The sequence below is a fragment of the Pistacia vera genome, unplaced genomic scaffold, assembly GCF_008641045.1.
Source record: "Pistacia vera cultivar Batoury unplaced genomic scaffold, PisVer_v2 Contig550, whole genome shotgun sequence".
Classification (NCBI taxonomy): Eukaryota; Viridiplantae; Streptophyta; class Magnoliopsida; order Sapindales; family Anacardiaceae; genus Pistacia; species Pistacia vera.
Window position 1 is genome coordinate 311649 of NW_022196391.1, and position 21614 is coordinate 333262.

General features: G+C 35.2%; 2 protein-coding genes and 1 pseudogene across 2 annotated transcripts; 1 reads left to right on the plus strand and 2 right to left on the minus strand.

The window, feature by feature from the left end:
* The first annotated feature begins 2673 nt into the window (after positions 1–2673).
* On the plus strand, positions 2674–8684 carry LOC116107981 (protein MAEA homolog). The gene is made up of 8 exons (XM_031394268.1): positions 2674–2702; positions 4141–4534; positions 5152–5346; positions 5759–5881; positions 6565–6750; positions 7155–7288; positions 8008–8194; positions 8267–8684. Exons 1-8 carry the CDS (start codon positions 2674–2676, stop codon positions 8366–8368), a joined length of 1350 nt encoding a protein of 449 aa, XP_031250128.1. The 3' UTR covers positions 8369–8684.
* A 424-nt stretch (positions 8685–9108) lies between these two features.
* On the minus strand, positions 9109–13505 carry LOC116107982 (annotated as a pseudogene).
* Positions 13506–15045: 1540 nt separating this feature from the next.
* Positions 15046–21357, minus strand: LOC116107994 (fructose-bisphosphate aldolase-lysine N-methyltransferase, chloroplastic). Its single transcript, XM_031394279.1, has 15 exons — positions 21208–21357; positions 20636–20748; positions 19742–19805; positions 19501–19611; positions 19253–19312; positions 18824–18931; positions 18629–18695; positions 17626–17666; positions 17438–17518; positions 17106–17141; positions 16834–16917; positions 16435–16568; positions 15817–15905; positions 15559–15707; positions 15046–15253 (listed from the first exon to the last, which is right to left on the minus strand). Exons 1-15 carry the CDS (start codon positions 21316–21318, stop codon positions 15095–15097), a joined length of 1407 nt encoding a protein of 468 aa, XP_031250139.1. The 5' UTR covers positions 21319–21357; the 3' UTR covers positions 15046–15094.
* Positions 21358–21614: the final 257 nt, after the last annotated feature.

The following is a 21614-nucleotide window of genomic DNA, read 5'->3' on the forward strand; positions in this document are numbered from 1 at the left end:
TGATTAATTCCAAGAATAATGGTGCCACAATTCTTCCTTGTCCATCTCATTAGGCATATGATATGTGAGAATCAAATAAAAATTCAAATAATATTTTATACAATTACAACAAAATTATAAAATCTTGAAGCAACAAATAATATCTATTAATTAATTACACATTAAACTATATAAGTTTGATGCAAAACATGGATTTAATTTCATGTGTCACATATGTGGGTAAAATCTCACAAACCAATGTTTGAAGCAATAAATAATATTTAATGATTTATTACACATTAAATTATATAAGTTTGATGTAAAATATGGATTTTCATATGCCAAATATGTGGGTAATTTCTCATAAACTAATGATTTAAATCACAATGAATCCCATGCGCTCAATATATGTCAAACTACCTTATACCAAATCTTTTTTATTTTGTTTGTCCAATTGCTTATATTGATTGTTGATTTAATTTATTGAAGAGAGAAAAATATACATACAATAATATCATATCCTAATCAACAATATTATAGCTAGGATTGTTCAAAATCCAATCCAATCCAATTAAACTAACCAATCTAATCCAATTTTGATTGGTTTTGATAATTTTATTGGATTGGATTAGATCCCGATTTTGAGAATCTAACTGGATTGGATCGGTTGTTGGATATGCTAAGTGTATCGGCAAAAATCATGTTGAAAACCCAAGATTTAAGCCTTCAGTCCAGCAATCAAGGTGGACCAAGTCTAGTGAAGGTCCAACATACAAGGCCCAACAATTCATATCAAGTGGACCCAAGCCCATGGATCAAACCTAGGTCCTGTAGACTACCTCGTCTAGACTGAGTCAACCAAAGCCGTCACCTAAACTAATCCAAAACTGCCTCTTGACATCTTTGAGGATCGACTCTCAATGAACTTTGGATATTCTAACCTCGGATATCTCGAAGGGCCATAGGGTTTGGAGGACCAACGACACTCCCTTTGAACTCTATAAATACACCCTCTCCAACAAAAGAAGGGACGACTCCTTCTAAGCATCGAGCCTCTGCTAAAATACTCTCAAAAGCTCTCTCACTCTCTAAGACACTCCAGCTACCGTTCCTCAAAAAACTAGACCACCTCTCCAGAAGACCTGCATTGGCATTCATATGCCCACACCATCACAATTGTTTAGTTACACATCACCATTTATTTTCTATGTCTAACTTGGTTGTGAACTTGGGCTTCAGAGTCTACCCAGCCCGCATCATCCTGGTGTCAAGGATCCCCGTCAGTCTCCTTTCTCTTGTTTCGTAGGTCGCCACATCCCAACTTCCGTGATTGTGGATTCCGAGCATCTACACTAAGTAAATCCAATTTAAAACTAATCCAATCCAATTATATAACTTTATAAATAAAATAAAAACTTAGGGTTAACTAAGTAAATATCTAAATTTAAATTATATTTGACTTACAAAATTAGGGTTGTATATTAATATTTTCAAACTTTTATTTTATCTTTGCCAAAGTAATTAAACCTAAAATTTGGAGATAAATATTTTAGTGCATGATTAATCTCTATTACAAGTCATTTGCTCTCTAGCGAAGTATCAAGTGTTGGATTATAATCAGTAGCATGGATTAATGCATTTTAGTTTAGCAATTTTAGTACATTTTATTATTTGCAATAATGTGACACTGAATTTTAGTTTTGGTTCTTGATAAATTTATTTTATTGGGATTATTTATTTTTCTTATATTACTTTTGCAATGGAAAACCAACTTATGTCTCTTCATAACATAATTATTATCTAAAATTTTTAATATAATTGTTTTTCTATGTTTAAATTATATAATAGCTGTCTAATGTCGAATTATTTAATGCAGTGTAAAATCAAATCGGATTTAGATAAAATCAATTGATTTTTTATCCAATTGAATACAACTTTATTAATTGGATTGGATTGGATTATAATTTTCAGTAGGTTGGATTGGATCGAATTATAAATCTAAATCTAATTGGATTGGATTGGATTAAAAATTCTAAAATCCAATATATATTTGGATCGGAGCAGATTTAATAAAATGGTTTGTTTCGATCCAATGAACGCATCTAATTATAGTTGGCGTAAATGATATATTCCCACCCAAGGTTTGATGAAATCCTAAGTTGGTACCCCAAGTTCTATTTATTCCAGATTCTCACCCTTAAAGTAACGGAAAATGGTTAGATATAACGGCTCAAGAGTAAATTAGTCATTTTGTAGAGGAGGTGCACATTAGCAGATCGTCGCCCCTAACAAAGCTCCGACGCACGTTAGCCAATGCCAACGCCACCATCGACGTTTTTCGCTCTTTTTCGGCGATTCTTCTACCCAAAATCACTCTTGTCACCACCATTCGAACCCTCATCCTCCCCTCTGCAAAACCGTACCCTTCACAACCCCTCATCACTCATCGATCGCCAACCACGACAGCCGCCACAGGCGATTGGTTTTCGTCGATCTCCACCGGCCAATGGCCACTAAACGGTTGCTGAGGACATAGGGGTTTTGTAGATTTGGAGATGCTGGTTGCAATGGTGATGTCCAATTGCATTTTCATGGCCAGAATCTGGCGAAGAATGATGAAAACCTAAGCTTGACGGCGCAGGTGATTGGAGGGCCCACTGAGTTGGGAACTAGAGGGGTTTTGGACGACAGACAATGGGGAAGGTGATGGAGGTGACCAAGGGGTTTGCCGCCATCGGAAACAGCCCAGATCCAATGAAAACAGAGACCGTGCGCAGTCACTAAGGGTGTAATTGAAGTAATTTTAAAATAAGATAGTTAATTTTATAATTTTAGTAATTTAGGGATTAAAACATAATTTATTAATTTAGGGTTAAGGGTATTATGGTAATTGCACCCTCACTACCCTAAAAATTGTTAACAATGTTATTTTAAGGGCGGGAATTGGAATAAATAGAACCTAGGATACCCACATATAATTTTGTCAAACCTTGGGTGGGAATATGTCGTTTACTCTTATAGTAGACACAAATACACAATTATGTATCCAAATGATTCGATAGAACCCAACCCAATAGGTAGATGATGTGGGTTCGATCCATAATTATTTAAACATGCTGGATTATGTTTTGGGTATCCATTATCCATCATAGGATCCAAAATTTAAAGAGAAATGCCAGCCTTATAAAGAGAAATACAAAGAGGGGCATACAAAGACAAATCATATCCTTAATCTTCATAATTGTCTCTCTCTCTCTTTTTCCCTTCTTTTAAGGGCATGATTTGTCTTTGTATGCCTCTTTTTGTAAGACTAGCATTTCTCAAACTCAAGACCCTCAATTACATCTCTACTTTGGTTTTAAGGCAATGTTTGGCTAGTTAGCTCTTGTGATTTTTATATTAATAAAGATTAGAACTTTTCAATAATTCTCTCGTAAATAAGACGTGACAGTTTATAATTGATTAGACCAGACCTATTATTGGGTAGGTAGGATCCATTACAAACTGACAAGTCTCGTTTGTGAGAGAAACTTAGTAAGAAAGGTTTGTGAACGTAATATTTGTGAACGTAATATTACTCATTTTATATACAAATAACGTATTTATTATATTATAGTTTAATTTATTTTTAAAAAATATATAAAATGTTCTAAGTTCTTTGGTCAATGTTATATTATTTATTATAAACTAACATGAAAAATTAAAATAATTGATTACATTAATTATTTGAAAATTTAACATTAAGTTTATATTATTTATCTATAATTTTAAAACTCTTTTCAACTTGTTGATTTATCGTTCAGATAACAAAATAGTTAAAAAATAAAAATGAGTTAACTTAATGACGAAATAAGAAATTCAATTTTTTTTTTATGTTTTATTAATAATTTTGATAAAGGATAAAATTTTAATTAAAAAATTATTTAAGCAAATAGATTGAGTTGTAATAGAATAATTTTTGATAGATCAATGTTAAAACACATCCATTCGTACAAGAGATTTGTGCAATAAATTTTTATATCATAAATTATTTTTACTTTAAAAAAATAAAAGAAAGAAAGGAAATTCAATTCCCACATAAAAATTGACTTCGCAAACAAGCCCCTATAATCCCAAAACGACGACGTTGGTGATTCCCTGAGCTAATTTCATTATCAACAGCCTGAAAGCGTCACTTGCACTTCACTCCCAAAAAATTCCCAAATCTTCAGTAATCAATCGAAATCCCTTCCCATTGGAAATGGATACTCTCCCAAACGGCAACGCTGCCGCCGCATCACCGCCACAAACCACCGCCCCAACCAACGCCTCAACGACGCCATTCCCGAAGTTGACGCAACTTACGGAAGCCTTAAAATTGGAGCACCAATTCCTGAGAGTCCCTTTCGAGCACTACAAGAAGACAAGTCGAGCCAATCACCGCGCCGTCGAGAAGGAAGTCAGCTCCGTTATCTCTGGAGTCGCTGATGTGTCCGATTCAGATAATTTTTCCAAAGACGACGCAGTTAATCACCTCACGTCTCTCGTGTCGAGACTCCAAGGGCTCAAAAGGAAGGTCAGTTTTGCGAAGTCGATTTATATTTAGTTTTTTGGATTATAGAGTGATTTAATTGTTATTTGATTAGTTACTAAATTATTAAAATATATTTTCGAGTTAATTGTAGATCATTTGATGAATGAATTAGTTAATTCGGTTATTATTGAGTTAATAGAGTGTAATTTAATATATTCGAGTTTTTTTTTTTTTTTTGGTATTTTAGTCCTTCTTATTTTTAGCTCCATTGTGTGACGTAGAAATTGGATGAGCTTTGGATTTATATCGTGGTGTTTAAACTTTTTGAGGCTGTAACATGCAAATTGTGTGATTTGGATTGTATTTCAACATAGAGAATCAAAGATTTATGGTGGTGTTTGGTAACATGGAATTAGAGCTTTCGAGTTTTCTGACTAAGTTTTGTGCTGCCAAAGACAGGCTTAGAGTATGTTTTTGTTTAGATTTGGATAAGATTTGATTGTAAAAGTTGGACTGAATTTTAACTGCTACATAGTGATATAAGAAACTTCGGACTCATTTAATGTCAACTATATTGTTTCATCTTTGTACTTGGCAGTATTTTTTTAAGATTGGTTATAAATTCCATGTTATTTATGATTAGTGTTCTGATTATGCAGCTGGAAGAGGGAAGTCGAACAGAGCACTTGCAGGCACAGAAGTGTCGTGCTCGACTCAATCATTTAGAATCAGCAGATGCAGAGAATTTGTCAGAATGGAACAACATGCGACTGAAACGTATCCTTGTGGACTATATGTTGCGAATGTCATATTATGACACTGCACAGAAGTTGGCAGAAAGCAGTAATATGCAAGTAAATGGACATGCCTGTACCTTTTTATATGCAAATTGTGATAACCTTTTATTGCAATTACATCTTTAGATATAGTTAAGCTAGTTTTATTTCTGGCGATGAGATATTCTGTAAAAGCACATTGCTAATGTATTGCTATTAATCAAAACATTTGTTTGATACTATAGTTAACTCCCATCATAACTATTAGGGCTTGATTTTTTCCTCTATGCCATTGATATGGATGTAAATGTTTCTAATTTGTGAAGTATGCCAATTATAGCATTGTCTATTTATATATCTTTGAAATCTAATCAGAGGGCCTGTATTGACATCATGGATTTTGTTTTACATGGTATCATTGGTTATGTCTTGTTTCTGCTGTATGTGATATAGAATTATGTACATAATTCAGTTTATCTATATGTGCCAGGATCTTGTTGATATTGATGTATTCCAAGAAGCCAAAAAGGTTATTGATGCTTTGCAAAATAAGGAGGTAGCTCCTGCTTTAGCCTGGTGTGCAGATAATAAGTCCAGATTGAAGAAGTCAAAGGTAATTACCACCATTCTCAGGGCTTGTTCATATTTGTGGGCAACAAGAACTTTGCAAATGTTGTAGCCTATTGTTTCCCAATTTTTTTTTTCCTTGCTTTTTTTGGAAAATAGTTGGATTAACAACTACAATCCTCAAATGCTACTATTTGACTGTTATGACATGATTGATTAACATCACATTACATATATCCAAGTGTAAGCGAAGACTTGAAGTGAAGAACATAAGAAAGGATTGAATTTTTTTTTTCCTCCCCACTTTTGTTACCATCTCTTATGTATGCTTGGTATTTTGTTGTTGAAAAAATAGAGGAAAAACTTATTCACACTTATTCACTTTAAAAAATACATATCATACATCTCTAGTTATAGACTAACTCTAGATATCTTGATAACCTTAAGTTAGGATTATCCTAACTTTTAAATTTAAAAACTAGATAATGCCTAGATAACTCCTAAGTTTTCACATTCTTATCTTAGGAATTCAACAGTTGTATATCTCTAGAATTTCAGGGTAGATGTTTTTTCCTAATTGCAATGAACTTAAAGTTTAAAAATACATGCATAGATGATGAAGTTCTTTGTTTAACTTTATTCTTAATATTTTTTGTAAAATTATGAGACTATGATATTTATTAATTTTTTGGTAATTTGTATTGATTATGACCGCTTTGTTGGTGGCAGAGCAAATTTGAATTTCAGCTGAGACTTCAAGAGTTCATTGAGTTGGTACGATCTGAAAACAACTTGCGTGCCATTACTTATGCTCGAAAATACCTTGCACCATGGGGAGCTACCCATATGAAAGAGTTGCAGCGAGTTATGGCAACTTTGGCTTTTAAGAGTAATACTGAATGTACCACATACAAGGTGTGTATTATATATCTGTGGTATGAATAACCTTTGCAGGATTACTGCAATTGATCATAATTCATCATGACTGTAGGTCAAAGGACTAGTTCTTAAGATGGGGTTGTGCAATGTGTTGCCTCCCTTCCTCATTTGTTGTCTCACCCACTGTTATTAAGGGTGGCAATCACTTGAGACTCTGACCAGTTGGAAAATTGGGTTGTTTTAGACATAATATATATATATATATAAGAATCTTGCGCTTTTATGCCACAAAAGTTTAGAAACAGTGAAAAAGTGAAACATTAGATTTTAATTAGATTCTCAGCCTTGATAGCTGTATTTAACGGTTTTATTTTTTGTTTTATTTCATTTTTGGAGTGGATATGTTTAGGCGATACTAATACAGTGGCTTTGCTTTCCAGGTTTTGTTTGAACCAAAGCAATGGGACTACCTGGTGGACCAATTTAAACAGGAATTCTGCAGATTATATGGCATGACCCTGGAGCCATTGCTGAATATCTATCTGCAAGCTGGCTTGTCAGCTCTGAATACTCCGTATCCTTATTCAGTAACTTGATCTGTGATTATCTATTGACTGCACACATGTGATATGGGAATAACAAGGATTCAGTAGTGTCAGTAATGTCTAACTTATATCAGAGTATAAATCTTGAATCTGTGAGTGTGTAGGGGTTTGGGTTGGGGGACATTGGTGGGAAGGACCTACATTGTTGAATAAGGACTGTGCATGCAGGTCCTTCCCACCAAGGAGCGTAGCTTTCCTAGGTCTTTTACATGGTAATTTAGATAATCAGATTTTTCTAGATTCTTTGATAGTAACTCATTGTTTATGCTATTATGTTAGTAGTTTGATTGGAGGGTTCAAAATTATTTAGTTGCAGTACTTCTATTTTTGGCAGTCAGTCTCCTCTTTTAATTATTGGTTCAACAATGGTTTGTGGGTGTAGATCTAATTATAAAGGTAACATGGGTCTCAGGCTTTTTAAATAACGGACTAATGATTCTTTAACTTGACGTCTCATGAATTACCTTTTTTTAAAAAAAAAAAAAAAATTATAACTAAGTTTTTGATCATCATACTGTTATTATTTTGTACGAAAGCACCAGCAATGATTGGATGCACTGTGACTGAAGCTGAAGTTGTACACCAGGCATTTGGGTTCTTCTCTTTCACCTTTATGTGGCTGTTTGTGCATTATTTCTTGCTTTGCATACCTATATATTATTTGCCATTTTGCCTTGACCTGGTTTAGATACTGCTACGAAGATGATTGTACCAAGGAGGACCCATTGTCACAGGAAAGTTTCCGAAAGCTAGCATCGCCATTACCGTACTCTAAGCAACATCACTCTAAACTTGTTTGCTATATAACGAAAGAGCTAATGGACACAGAGAATCCACCACAAGTGTTGCCGAACGGCTATGTCTATAGCACCAAGGTTTGCCTTTTTGTGGCCGTAAACTAGTAAGCTTATGGTTGAATAAGCTGACAATTTTTCTGCTATGTGCAGGCTCTTGAAGAAATGGCCAAGAAAAATAACGGTAAAATAACCTGTCCTCGGACAGGTTTCGTATGCAACTATTCAGATTTGGTAAAGGCCTACATATCATAAATCTGCGTTCTCTGGATACCTGATGAAGTCGAGACATCCTCCGACGCCATTGTGGTTTCATTCAGCACCATTTGTGGATACTTTTTCCTTGATAAGTTTCAGAAATTTCTTATTCAAGAACTTCCCTCGGTAAATGTTGGAAACTAGCCACCTGTAGATATGCAAAAAAAACATTACTTTACATGTTTCATCAATATGGTCTCTGTGAATGCAAACAATAAATCAACAGCTTTAAATTCAAATCCTATAAGGTTATTCAGTACAAATTAAATGTGCTGGTCGAGAAGTTAAATGTAGTACTTTCATTGTTAAGTTACGATAAAAGCGTTTCTCAACACTGTTAAATTGATAGATTAATGATTTCACATTTCGCAATATCAAAATCAATAGATTATGGTATGATATAATATTTTAACTTTGAACTTACCAAACAATGAAATGAGGCTATTGTACATAACTTCCCCGTATTTGTAGTCTTGTATATTTTTAGGTTTTCGCTTTAAGTAGTTAGAAATTTTAACTGCTATATCTCTAATAAGATGCAAAACAATTAACAATGTTGCTTAAAATTGTTGCATCATCTCGTTTTCGAGAAAGGAATACGCAACCGTCAAACCCATGCTTTCAAAAATTTGAAGGCACAAACAGAACGTTTACATGCTAAACGTTGAGCCTTATACTTTTATAGAACGGATAAACAATTAAACATCCAACCCTGCCTGAATAGATAAACAGTAAACTGTTCAAAATAGTAAGTATCATAAGGAAAAAGTAATCTAGAAATCTCAAGCAAGTTAATAAAATATTGGGTTCAAAACTACCAATACAAAATAGGTATATTAAATTCTCGCAACTTCGACAGAATTAAAACATGCAACGTAAGCTGCTTTTAATTGGATTCGCTCCCCCTTGGGGACCCATGATTATCATCATCCTCAATAGGGCTCCTGTCATCCCTAGGGATTGGAGTAAGGCTGCGGCTGCGACTGCGGCTGCGCCCATTCTCTTCTGCAGGGCTACGATAAGTCCTATCATCAGGGCCATCAGCATCATCAACAGGGCTCCTGCTCTTTACCCTTGGACTCCCACTGTACTCAGATCCATTGGCCTGCCTGCGATCCCTTGGGGATGGGCTGCCTCTCTCCAGTGGACTCCTTTCATCTGGCGTTGGACTGCGCTTCCTCCCTCTAGATGGCAGTGGTGAATGCCTGCGCCGCTTAGGGCTCCTGCTGTCACGTGGGCTCCTTGTTCTTCTGTCGACACGTTCAATACTTCGTTCTCTCTTGACAGGTGACCGTGATCGACTGGAGAAGAGGAAATTAGTAACAGAGATTAATGAAAGGCACAGAAAATGAACCTATGATTAAAAAAANTTTCATCAGTGTCTCAATTGATGAAATCCCCAAATTTGACACATTTCACAACAAATTAAACTAATAATTAATTGAAGAAAAACCACAGGGATAGATTAAGAAGTACATAATTGTAATGGTTGGATCTGATGATATTGCCATCAAGCCAAATCTCAGGGATATGCTTTTGCTCAGTGTAGGACAACCTCCAATGACTAAGGTTTTGTGTGGCTCACTCATGAGAATGCTACTACTAGTATTCCCAATAAAGTTAAATAGTAAAATTGTAAAAACTCACAATATTATTCAACTTTTTTCAAACTTCCTAAATTTGTTAATTTAATTAAATACCCTTAAATTTTTTTTTTTGAAATTACAAAAACACCCCAACAACCCACATTTACCAGATTTTGGCCACCATTGCCAGAAGATGGCCAGAATCTGGTGTAATGGCGCACTATCGGCTAAATCTGACTGGTAGTGCGTCGATCTAGCATTTTTCGACCAGATCTAAGGCCACCGTAACCAGTCGTCAACGACAGCCAACATATGAACGTCGACCGTATCTTTGGCCGTCATTGACGAGCAAATGCGGCTAGATCTGGTGGTCAATGGCCAGATCTAGCCGTAGATCTGGCATTTTCTGGCCAGATCCATCGTGGATATGGCCAGAAAATGACATATCGGTGCACAACCGGCAAGATCCAGTTGGTCATGCGCCGATACGGTGACTCCGACCACCCTCCGGTGGTGATGGCCGGCTGTCTGTATTTAATGGGTGGGTTGGGGGTGTTTTTGTTAACTTTTAATGTTTTATTATAGGGGTGTTTAGTAAATAAACAAATATAGGGGTTATTTTTATTAATTTTCAAATCTTACATCGTGATACCCGCTCAATTCAACTTTTTTCAAAAAACTTTTCTAAAAAGTGTAAAAAAGTGAACCAAACGGAGCCTAATTTTGTCTCAGTAGTGAGGCGATGCATATCCTCGGGTAGAGAAGACAATTTTGGACAATTGCTAATGTAAAATGTTGGAAGTGGCTTATCAATTGTCCGCTAATTTGAATTTAATTCATATGTTGGCAGTTACTAATTATTTTAAATTTGTTGTTACATGTGCAATAATCTTTTATAAGTTATATGTGCAAATAAATTTGATTGTTACATGTGCTTATTGAATAATGAATCATAACCATTGGATGAATATTTGATGGACATATCAGATTAATTTTTATTCTCCATATATAAACTGGTCCTCATGAGAGTTAACGTATTTTTCCTATCAATTTTAGCGTTATATATAAAAAGGGGTAAGAAAGGAGATATCAATTTTATCTCAAAGGTTTATTATCATGGCTTCATGATCAAGTATGTTTTCTCCCAATAATTATTTAATTATTTTGTTTGTGAAAATCATGAAGTTCTAAGTTCTAAGATCTATGTTTATTTGATTGTTTATGTTTACAATCTTTCATAAATTACTTACATACAAATCTGCAAAGTGTCAGCAGAAAGTTGAAGAAGCCACTGAGGTAATTCTGCCACCTCTTGTAGTCCCCCCAATAGGGGAAAGGGGAAGCCTTGTGATATGTAGGTCTTGATGATGATTATCTCATCCCATCCTCAAATTAAGATTAAGCTTTCCACAATTAATCAATACTAGATTTTCTAATGAGTACCACATGGTAATGAGATTAGAGTAATTACTTCTAAGTAGTTTGACGGTTCGTTTGGAACTCTTGGGTGTATTACTCAAGAGGTTCTGAGTTCGAATCCCCACAAATACTAATAAGAGATAGTTACTGGAGGTTTATTTAGCCGTTAACTTCAGAGTCTTAGAAGACTAGTCGAAGTTTAAAGGATCTATGTAAGGTTTATCAACAGTTTCAAATGACAAATGTCTAATAGTTTTCATCGAATGATTTGAAAAGCATTGAAAATTTTACTAAATTAAAATTGTTGAATGAAAAATCTTTTAGATAGACATGATGCAATATGGAATGAAATTAAAGATTGTTGAAATCATGCATCTTGGAATCAAGCATATTACAAGATATCCAGGAATCACTTTATTTAAATTATACTTTAATTACACCATTGATTACATTCCTTATAATGTTCTTCGATACCTTATAAATTAAACTCATTGTAAACACACCAAACACAATACAATATACAGACTTTTTGAGTCTTCTTCCATTTTGTTTCTTCAGCAACCTAGTTGCTCCTTTTGCATCTTGTTGCTGTGTTTATGACATGGTATCAAAGCAAGCCTTTTAACTTAAATTCCGCCCAGCAAACCCTCTCTAGCCAGATTTCTAGAGTCAGTGGAATAAGGCCCCTGGATTGAGCATCCTAGCAAATCCTTCCTAGCCAGATTTCCAGAACCGCAAACAAGGCACTTGGGTTAGCAATCTCTCTACCAAAATCACAAAATCCTAGAATTACAAAAGTTTAGCCAAACAACTTCCTTCATGGATCCTAAAGATAACCCGCAAATCACAACTCCACCAACATCATACCTATCTACACAAAACCAAAATTCTGATACATAGTCAATACTAAAAGCTCAGTATTATATTTGAATGCTTCTAAATTACAAGCTACTACTATACAGTCTGCCCTAGATCTTACACTTTTGCATATACCAGAATATAGAGGCGGTGAAAGCCGAATGTGCAAGGCAGCTCGTGCTTCTTCCTTCTCATCATGTTAGTAACTTGCCAGAGAAATAACACTCATGCAAGTGGCAGTTCTATACTCAGATATATTTAGTAAAAGGAAAGTTTTCCCAAGAATGCATCCAAAAGTGCCATGCTCGCCAATACTAGTGCGAGTACGAGATTATCCATATAAATCCAGTCTTGTTTCACATTCGCTTCACCAATTTTGAAAGGCACCAAAACTAACTTCGCTTGAAATTGCCTCTCTTCACGAGGCCCATAGACAGCAGCAGGACGAACCGCACATGTATGTAGAAATTGACCATTTTTTTCCCTGCACAGCACAAAATCTCATTTTAGAACAAAAACAGATGCCCAATCCACAGACCAACTCTTCATTTTGTAACACAAATTTTTTAAAAAAATTCGAGACAAATTCTTGGACTTTGATTTATTGTAATCCAACGGAGTTGGATGACAATCATAAATATTGACATATTGAATTAAACAAAAATGTTGAAATATTCAGTATAGAATTCCTCTTTTAGTCATAGAGAATGCATCTGAAAACCAGCCTCCTAGGAAACTTTTCAAGAAAAATTCTTCTATAATACTTGCCTCTTTAGCAAATTCCACAATGATACGGCTTCCATCAACATCACGACCATTTAAGCTACACCTTGCATCATCAGCATCTCAAGGGTCACTAAATTCCTGTTATCACAAATGTTGAAAAGGAAGCGTACGACAAGATCATATTTGCAAGACACATAATAAATAATAAAGATTGTATGCGTGACTGTGTGTGTTCATGTGCAAGAGAGAGGGAAGAGATGAAACATGGTAAGGATATACGTACAACAAAGGCAAAGTCACGCTTCAAATCCACATTGCAAATTCTGTGTAAACAGGTGCCAGAAACAGTAAGGCATCATGACACAAGTATCGACGGGTTGATACTTCGCCCCTAACAGATGAACTAAATACCACTTTCAGATTCTTGCCATTTCCATAAAAACACGCAATAACACTATAGAAAGACTCGCCAAATCCACCAAGGTCAACCTCTCACCATAGACCTCCAGGTTAGGCAAAAGCCCAGAAACCTTCAACAAGATCATTCAAGTTAAACCACACAAGACACGTGGAGGGGTGCAACTTTCTCACATATCTATTGAAATGTATATTCAATGTCAAGTACTTAAAAAGGGCTTGGCCAAAGGCTTAATTGCCTTCTATACACAACTAAATTTGCTAAACCCCAGAGCCCGATCTAAAGACCATTAAACGGCAAACCGAGAAACAAGTAGAGGCCCCTAACGGCTTCAGACCAGTCAATACAAAGAGAGGTTTTCTTCATCATTCACTAGATAGGGATTAGTGGATGGAGAAGATTCTTAAACAAGTGACACCACAACGAAGACTAGTAAAGCTATCTAATTTTGTTCAACCCCGCATCAAACAACACAACAAGAAACACCAACTACTCGAAAAACATATTAGAATTTCTTATAAAAGAAACATAGAAGTTAAGGCACCTTCTGGCTCAGCAAAAGGAATAACGTGATTTGCAGCAGTGGTTGAAGCCATGAAAGCTACTTCTCTGTGTCTTTGGCTTTTTAGTATTCTGATAAAAAATTCAATTCAAATACATATGAAGCAAATGGTGAAGCTAATAATGATATGAAAACAAAACAAGACAAACCAAATAATGTTAGCTTTTTTATTAAGAGTAATACTAGTCTTACAAAGAGTCAAATCCAACCCTTAAAAAAAAGAAAAAGAGAGAAAAAAAGAGGCAATCATGAATTCAAGGGTTGAATTTGACTCTTTGTAAGACTAGTATTACTCTTTTAATAAACATAAGCATAGAGATTTGAACACAGCATGGGTGTTTGGTGTTGTTAATCTGTTTTTGGATTTTCTACCTTTTAAAAGTGCAGGTCGGTTTTACAGTATGGAGGAGGTATTGCTATGACTAAGTTTGGTGGTGGTGGTGGTAGTGGTGGCGGGGTGGACGGTCGGCGACCTGGTGCGGTGGAATAGCTGCGTTTGTCAGTGGCCACGGCTGAGATTGGCCGGCGTGGTGGAGGAGGAATATTTGAAGGGTAGACGGCGGAGACCTGGTCGGGGTGTGATTGGAGAATGTGATGGCTAGGTTTTCAAGATTGAATGGAAATTTGGGGAGAAATAGTTTGGGTTTGTATTTTTGGTATTTTGAAAGTGATTTACTGCATGTTTGGCTAACTATTTTTATCTGCATTTTAGACCAGATTTTTGAAATGTTGTTTGTTTTATTATTTACAGAATCCTACCCTGATAATGGAATCCTGACAACTAACCTGACATGTTTTCTGACCGTTACAGTTTGTTTTTTCATTTTTTTTTCACTGCATCCTCACTGTTTCACCATTTCACTTTCTCAGTATCACTGCATCCTCACTACCAGCTTCGTGCTTCAGTTCTCAATTGACATAACCATTTTCAGTGCTTCACTTTCTCAATATCCATCACCACCATTTCAGTTTCTGATAATCCATTACCAGGTTCGGTGCTTCACTTCCCAGTTTGCATTACCACCATCTCCCTTTCTAGTTTNTGTGGCTCGCTGTGATATTTTGTATAAATTGAAGCTGATCTGTAGTTCAGTGTGGCATTATGTTCTTTTTTCCCTTCTCCATGGATAGATCTTTGATGAGTTATGTCATTACTAAAGGTTAAATGTAGATGTCAAGGTTGCACAATAATTCTTCAGCCAAGCAGATGCAGACTCGAGGACACGAAGCTCACCAACGAGAAGATCTTGAGCCATTTTCTTTCGGAGAGCAAATCTTTTGCATGTTGGAGGAGACAGAACATGCTCCAAGGACTGCAAATACATGCAGAATTCAAAATAAATGAAACTACAAAGGCAGTGAAACTTCAGGCAATGTAATTGTTTAATATTTGCTGCAAGAGACAACCCCATAAAGTTTAGTTAATACTCTCTGCTCCTTCATCACACAACTGAACATCACTAATACTAGACAGATGGGTCTGTATCTTCTCCATGGGAAAATTAAGAATATTACGAGTGTGCAGGTTTGAAAATATGTAATTGTTTAATACTTGTTTCCAGAACCTCAAAAAAATAGCCTCATCCAATAAATGAGCTAAGAAATTATGTAGTACTACCTCAATAGAAGCATTGTATTCCTCAATTAATCTAGTGATTTCTGACAAAAGGATTTTATGCGCCAGGATCTCTTGGCCGCTGTTTCTAAAAGGATGCCGAGCCAGCCGACCATCATTTTTTTCAGCTTCTGTGACCAGACCACAGAGTTCTGAATTATTAAACCAAGAAATGGTAAGAGGAGGTTTGCATGGCCCAAGTAGAATACCAGTTCTGAAATAAATTGAACGGCATACAAAGAAATAAAATGCTTTAAAGACCTTGAGGGGTGGAGCAACTTAGAATACGAGCAAATGCCCGAAGTGATTGTGGAATACCCTTCCCTTTTCCTCCGGCATACTTTATTTCCCTATATATTGAAGTCATCAAATGGTCTAACATAAGCATTTTCACTAGTTATTTTAAAATATAAGTGGTTCACTTGACAACATATTAGTGAAGAAAATGTTGGCCGATATTTCAAATATGTGCCATTTTTTCTGTTTTTAGAAGATGAAGCAATCATATTATTCAGCTAATACAGAAACTGTAAAATTATCTAATTAAAACCGATATAACACATTTTTCAAAGATCTGTTGCAGATACAATCACATTGACTTTAATCCCTTATTTCTTGGTACCCACTTCAGTAAAAACTACAAAAGCAGAAATCAAGACTGTTCCTATCATACTAAGAGGCACACGCTATCTTTTAGTTCCACATAGCAGCACAATTATATATCAGACAACCAGTACTCCTTGAAGCATTTTTATTTTCAGAACTTGAGCTTTACTGTAATTATGTGTACTGTTGATTCCATTAGGTATCACAGGATGTGATCTTAATGCTAAACAGAAATCTGTGTTAAGACAAAAAGAACCAAGCACCAATACCAACTTGATTGTGAAAGAATCCCTAGAAGAGTTGAACCCATTGACATCTTTAATGCATGGTAGACGATGTCTTTGCAAAAGTTCCAACTTCATTTCACGTAGAGGATCATGATCGGGTATATTAATATGGATCTGGACCTGAAAGCCACCAACATCATTTCATAAAACTTATTACGTTCATAAATTTAAAAAATGAAACAAGGTTTGGTTAACGACTGTTACCAGATATAAACATACTCTGTTATAAAATACCCGGCTAATAAATAGTGGCATAGCAAAGACACTAATTCTAAACAAAATAAATACACCAGTCTATATTGATAGACAAATATGGCATGAGTCTAAATATTGTCAAATTCATCACATCACTATAAAAAACCACAGCAAACTTCATAAAGCCAACCTCATCATGCCTATTGTAAGGAAGCGTAAAACCAAAATCCAACAGCAATGTAGCGTTTGGGAATTTTCCGTATCTTATCAGTACCTGGACAAGTGTACCAAGTGAACTCCAGAATATAAACATCAGATTGTACACATTCTTGAATATCATTACAACAAGAACCACAAAACACTCATTTTTTTTTTTAAAACGGAAGGGGAAAAAAAATTTAGAGGGTAAGCATGATTATTTGCATAGAAGAAAAGAAAATATTTTATTAAGAAGCATCTGACCTCTTCACTAGGTGCATAATCGCGATCAGCAAAGGCCTGCACCGATAAATTCAAGGAATTATATTTAGAGATGGATGTTTCTCATAATCCCATCAAAACATGCAAAATTAGCTCCAATGTGGATTTTCTGCCTTCACAGCAATAGGAACAACAGCAATTTTTCATGGGAACCAATCTGTGTCTAGACCTATTCTGTTGTAACCTTAAAAACAAGCACATACTGATTTAAGAAACACTAAATATATAACATAAGAGGGCAGACAAAAGAGTCTAGTATTATACAATTTCCCCTAATAGATGGTGGAAAAATGAAGAAGGAAAGTGATATATACCTCCGACAATTGTTTGTCATCATCATTTAATACAACTGCTTTTGAAAGCCCATCATGATTAAAAAAATCTGCAAATGGAATCTAAAGAATAATTTAATCACTTAAAGTATTAATATACTTAAAGAAAATCCACAAATGATGAAAATGTGAAATTTTTCTGCATATGGCCTCTTTAAAAAAAATGATACCAGAGACACGCCCTTTGTGCTTCCCCATGCTCGAGATTCAACTGGAACATCATACCAAACCAGTCAAAAACTCATTAGATTTTAAATACATGCAAAAGTGAGGAGAGAATAAACAGGAAAACTGAGAGGCTAATGGAGACCAGATTACAAAACACAAAAATAGGCAAACGAGGACCGCATTAGAAAACATAGTACTTAGAAACTCAGAAAACAATAAGCCATTAAGTGTAAAAATGAAGACATCCACCGTTGGCATTGCACACTGAAATGGAGGTTACTGAGATAAGCCACATCATAGCAGAACCTCAACAGTACATCACTTTATAATAAGAAAAAATAAAGGTACAAAGAAAAAAGAAAAATAGGTTTTAACTAGAACCAATTTTACGCAAAAGTTTCAACTGGAGATGTGCATGACAAGATAATTCCATAGGACCAGAATCTGAAATATGATAGGTTTTTCAAGATGCCAGAGCTGATCAATCTACAATGGGGCTTATTGAAGCATATTTGTGCCAAAGAAGAACGCAAGTTCGGATATCTACTGATTACATTGAAATTTCAACTTCTTTAGTTATCAGTTGCCCACAAAAGGCTAGAGGGTTTCATATACAATTTGGGGGCAGCAATTTTGGTCACAGCTTGAAATCTCATAAAAATTGTTTCACAAGCCTTATAATGTCATAATAATTTATGCAAAGATAAGAGTCTACAAAGATGCACTCGAACTCTATGAAAACTAGTGTAATTACTACAGCAGCAAACTGAATGTGTAAACATGAAGAAGAACTATCCCTAGAGACAAAGCCAATTCCATGTACCCCGTCAGAAATGATCTAGCTTTTGTTTTGTGAACAAGCACAATCAACTCAACTGAAGAAATGAGTACCCCAATATTTCATCAAACAGACTTTATGATAAACAAGAAGAATACATATGAAGCCTCCAAAGGAATTCAGAAAAGAATCAGAGTTTGATTGTATACTCAAATGAAATTGCTTACCTAAAGCATATGCATGCATGAAATCCTTTAGTGTGATATGATCAACTTCAGGGAAGTGTTCAAGAGCCTGAAATGGTAAAAGATATTTCATCATACTTGCAACTTCCAAGGCCAGAGAACAATGATAACAATTGTATCAATTAGCTACTACAGAGTAAACGCTATGAATAAACAGCAAAATCAAAATGTACTTACTTGTTTAATTGCCAAAAAAACTTTTTCAATTTGAATATTTTTATTGACTGTTTCTTGATATAATGAACTTTGACGAACCATATCTAACTCATCTTCACTCCAGAATATCTGCAATGATTTCATATATGAGCATGCTATTTATCTTGAAAATTGTAAACTACTTTATTCAATGCTTACAACCATATATCAGGTATAGGAAAGGTTGATGATGTGAAAACACTGTTTCGCAATGAATCAAAATCAGATGTTCTGACAGAAATGAAGAAATATGGTAAGAGCAAGACAATCTTCATTGAAGAAGGAAAAAACAGGCATCACTACTTTTAATACATTTATAAATGAGAAGTAATACACCTTTAACAAGGTTTATGGTTTTTCAATAATAAAGAAGAGACATCAATAAATTCATATGAAAATATAAACATTTACTGTGTTATGCATTTCCCCAAGCTGAGGAAGTCTACCGATGTAAGGGGCCCACTCCGAATCCTGCCACAGAAGATAGCAAAGAAGTAATTTAGATGTATGCATTTTTTATATATTTTATCATGTAACCTAAAAATAATGATGCAAAAACAAATGCATGGAAAAAATATCTACCCAAATATACAACATAATGGTCCTTTAACAGATATTTAATTTTTCAGACAAAGTTCAAATAAAGTAAATCATATTACCTGGTTTAATTTCTGCTCAAATAAGATGACAATAGCAACCTTTGCAACATTGCCCACTTCATCACCTAACAAAGATCGGATTTTTGGAAGAAGATTATCTGGTGCTATTTGCTGAAAAATCAAGACAAATATGCTGTGCAGTTTAATATACTCACCAGTCAATGCCATGAGATACACCTAGATGAGTTTAGTAAAGCATATCAAAGACTAGTTATTGACAAGTATGGAAAGAAAAGTTTACCACATTGTAAGGAACTCTCAATATACAGTCTCCAGTCCGTATCTTCTTTGAAGCAAATAGTGATCTGCATGGTTAAATTAAGAAAAAAATAAAATAAAATAACAGAAGTTCTGTAATGATGCCCAAGACAAGAGTACGTAAGCAACAACCAACATCTTTTGCAGCAGAAATTCAATATTTTCTGTGAGAATATGCAATTCACAGTGTTACAGCTTACAGCACATAAACCCTTCTCATTCCTAAATCAAAAGAAAGAACAGGTGCTTGCTCATTGTCAAAATCAGGAAAACAAACAACCAATGACTTCTTTAAATGTTTCCTGTTCAGTGGTGAGCAAGGAATTGTAGAAATAAATGAGCACAACCCACACTACAAGATGATTTGCACAAACTGAACCAATGAGGCAGTAGTTCATTGCACAAGAAACATATGTACACCAGTCTTATATCCAATAAGAATCCAAAACAAGTTGGTGCTTTGGCATAGCACCTGATAATTATAGCTGGTAAAGCTACATTTTATGATGAACAACAACCAATAGTCTGCAGTTTGTGTAGACATGATACATTAAGAATTGAGATAAAGAAAAATCCCATTGTCAATAACAGCAGGAAACCTTGCAAAATCTCTATCTAACAACTAATAACCAATCATTGCACAATAGAAGTGGTTACATTGAGCTAAGCTCTCTAGCCACAAAGGATTGGTCAAGAATTTTTTAACTTTGTATGCTAAAACTACTTCCAACTAAAGATAAATATGAAAAAGGAAATTCTTATCCTGGAAATCATACTGCCTATTTTTCAGTAAAACCTACATTTAAGTAATAAGCACGCTAACTGAATGAAAAACAGACACAAATCAGAAATTTGCAACAAAGGCATGTGTACGAACCTGCCATATGCAGATTTCGCAATAGAAAGTGCAGACGAAATCTCAACTCCAGCTTTCCTCTCCAACCACGGCAAAAAATCATCATCACATTCCTCATTAACAGAATACAATACCTGACACAAAATCCCAATAACGTAGCTGAACTCGGAATTTCATCAGAAATACCACACAAATATACACACTATTAACCCGAATGAACGATTCTATGAGTATGCTATTTCATTTTTCAAGAACAATAAAAGAAAACACTTTCAAAAATGGTTGAGTTACACTTATTCTCCTCCATTCTTTTCAGTTCCAACATTTCTCGATAACTAAACATATGCTATGGGGATATAGTTAAAGTTAAACTCGTGGGACAACGTGATTTTGAATTCTAAATCACATTCAACAGATTACAGTATACATGATTGCTCTCTATGTTAATGCAGTTAATTTTGACTTATTTTAGTGATAATTTTGAGGTAAATAATATTTATCCGAATTTAAATTATCTTTTGTTGTTTTTGGTTTCTTTTCCAACATCTTCTCGGAAACCAAACAGAGCATAAAGGATGCATGTTCAAGCGAACCTTGGATTTAGATAAAGATGAGAAAGGGAGTTTGACACAGAGGCGATGAGAAGTGGCGAAGAGTGATCGTTGAGAGCACCATAGCTTTGTGATTCTAACGCTTAATACCATTTGCAGAAAAGAGGTAAGTACGGTGTTTCGCGGTTGATAACCGGAATGTGGATTAGCGGTTGGCCAGCTAAAGGTCGGGTGGGCGTCGGCCAGTAGGGGTTTAGAAGTCTACGGACTGTTTGGATAGTGGGCTTGGTTTATTCTAGTCATGGGCTGGGTTGGGATCATCCAGTAGAGTAGAGTTAAGCTTCAGTCCGTTTGGGAAAGTAACTTGGCTCCAGCAAAACTTAGAAGTGACACGGCAGCCCCTGTCAGATGATTGGCTTTTGTAGATTAGGGTCTGTTAAAAATGAAAA

Excerpts from the sequence above, each read along its gene's own strand:
- LOC116107994 (XM_031394279.1), bottom strand. The coding sequence starts at position 21,318 with ATGGTATTAAGCGTTAGAATCACAAAGCTATGGTGCTCTCAACGATCA. Across the intron at positions 20,749-21,207 it reads CATCTTTATCTAAATCCAAG|GTATTGTATTCTGTTAATGA; the intron begins GTTCGCTTGAAC and ends ATTTTGTGTCAG. Across the intron at positions 17,667-18,628 it reads CATGCATGCATATGCTTTAG|TTGAATCTCGAGCATGGGGA; the intron begins GTAAGCAATTTC and ends ATGATGTTCCAG.
- LOC116107981 (XM_031394268.1), top strand. The coding sequence starts at position 2,674 with ATGGGGAAGGTGATGGAGGTGACCAAGGG. Across the intron at positions 2,703-4,140 it reads GTGATGGAGGTGACCAAGGG|CCTGAAAGCGTCACTTGCAC; the intron begins GTTTGCCGCCAT and ends CATTATCAACAG. Across the intron at positions 5,347-5,758 it reads CAGAAAGCAGTAATATGCAA|GATCTTGTTGATATTGATGT; the intron begins GTAAATGGACAT and ends TATATGTGCCAG.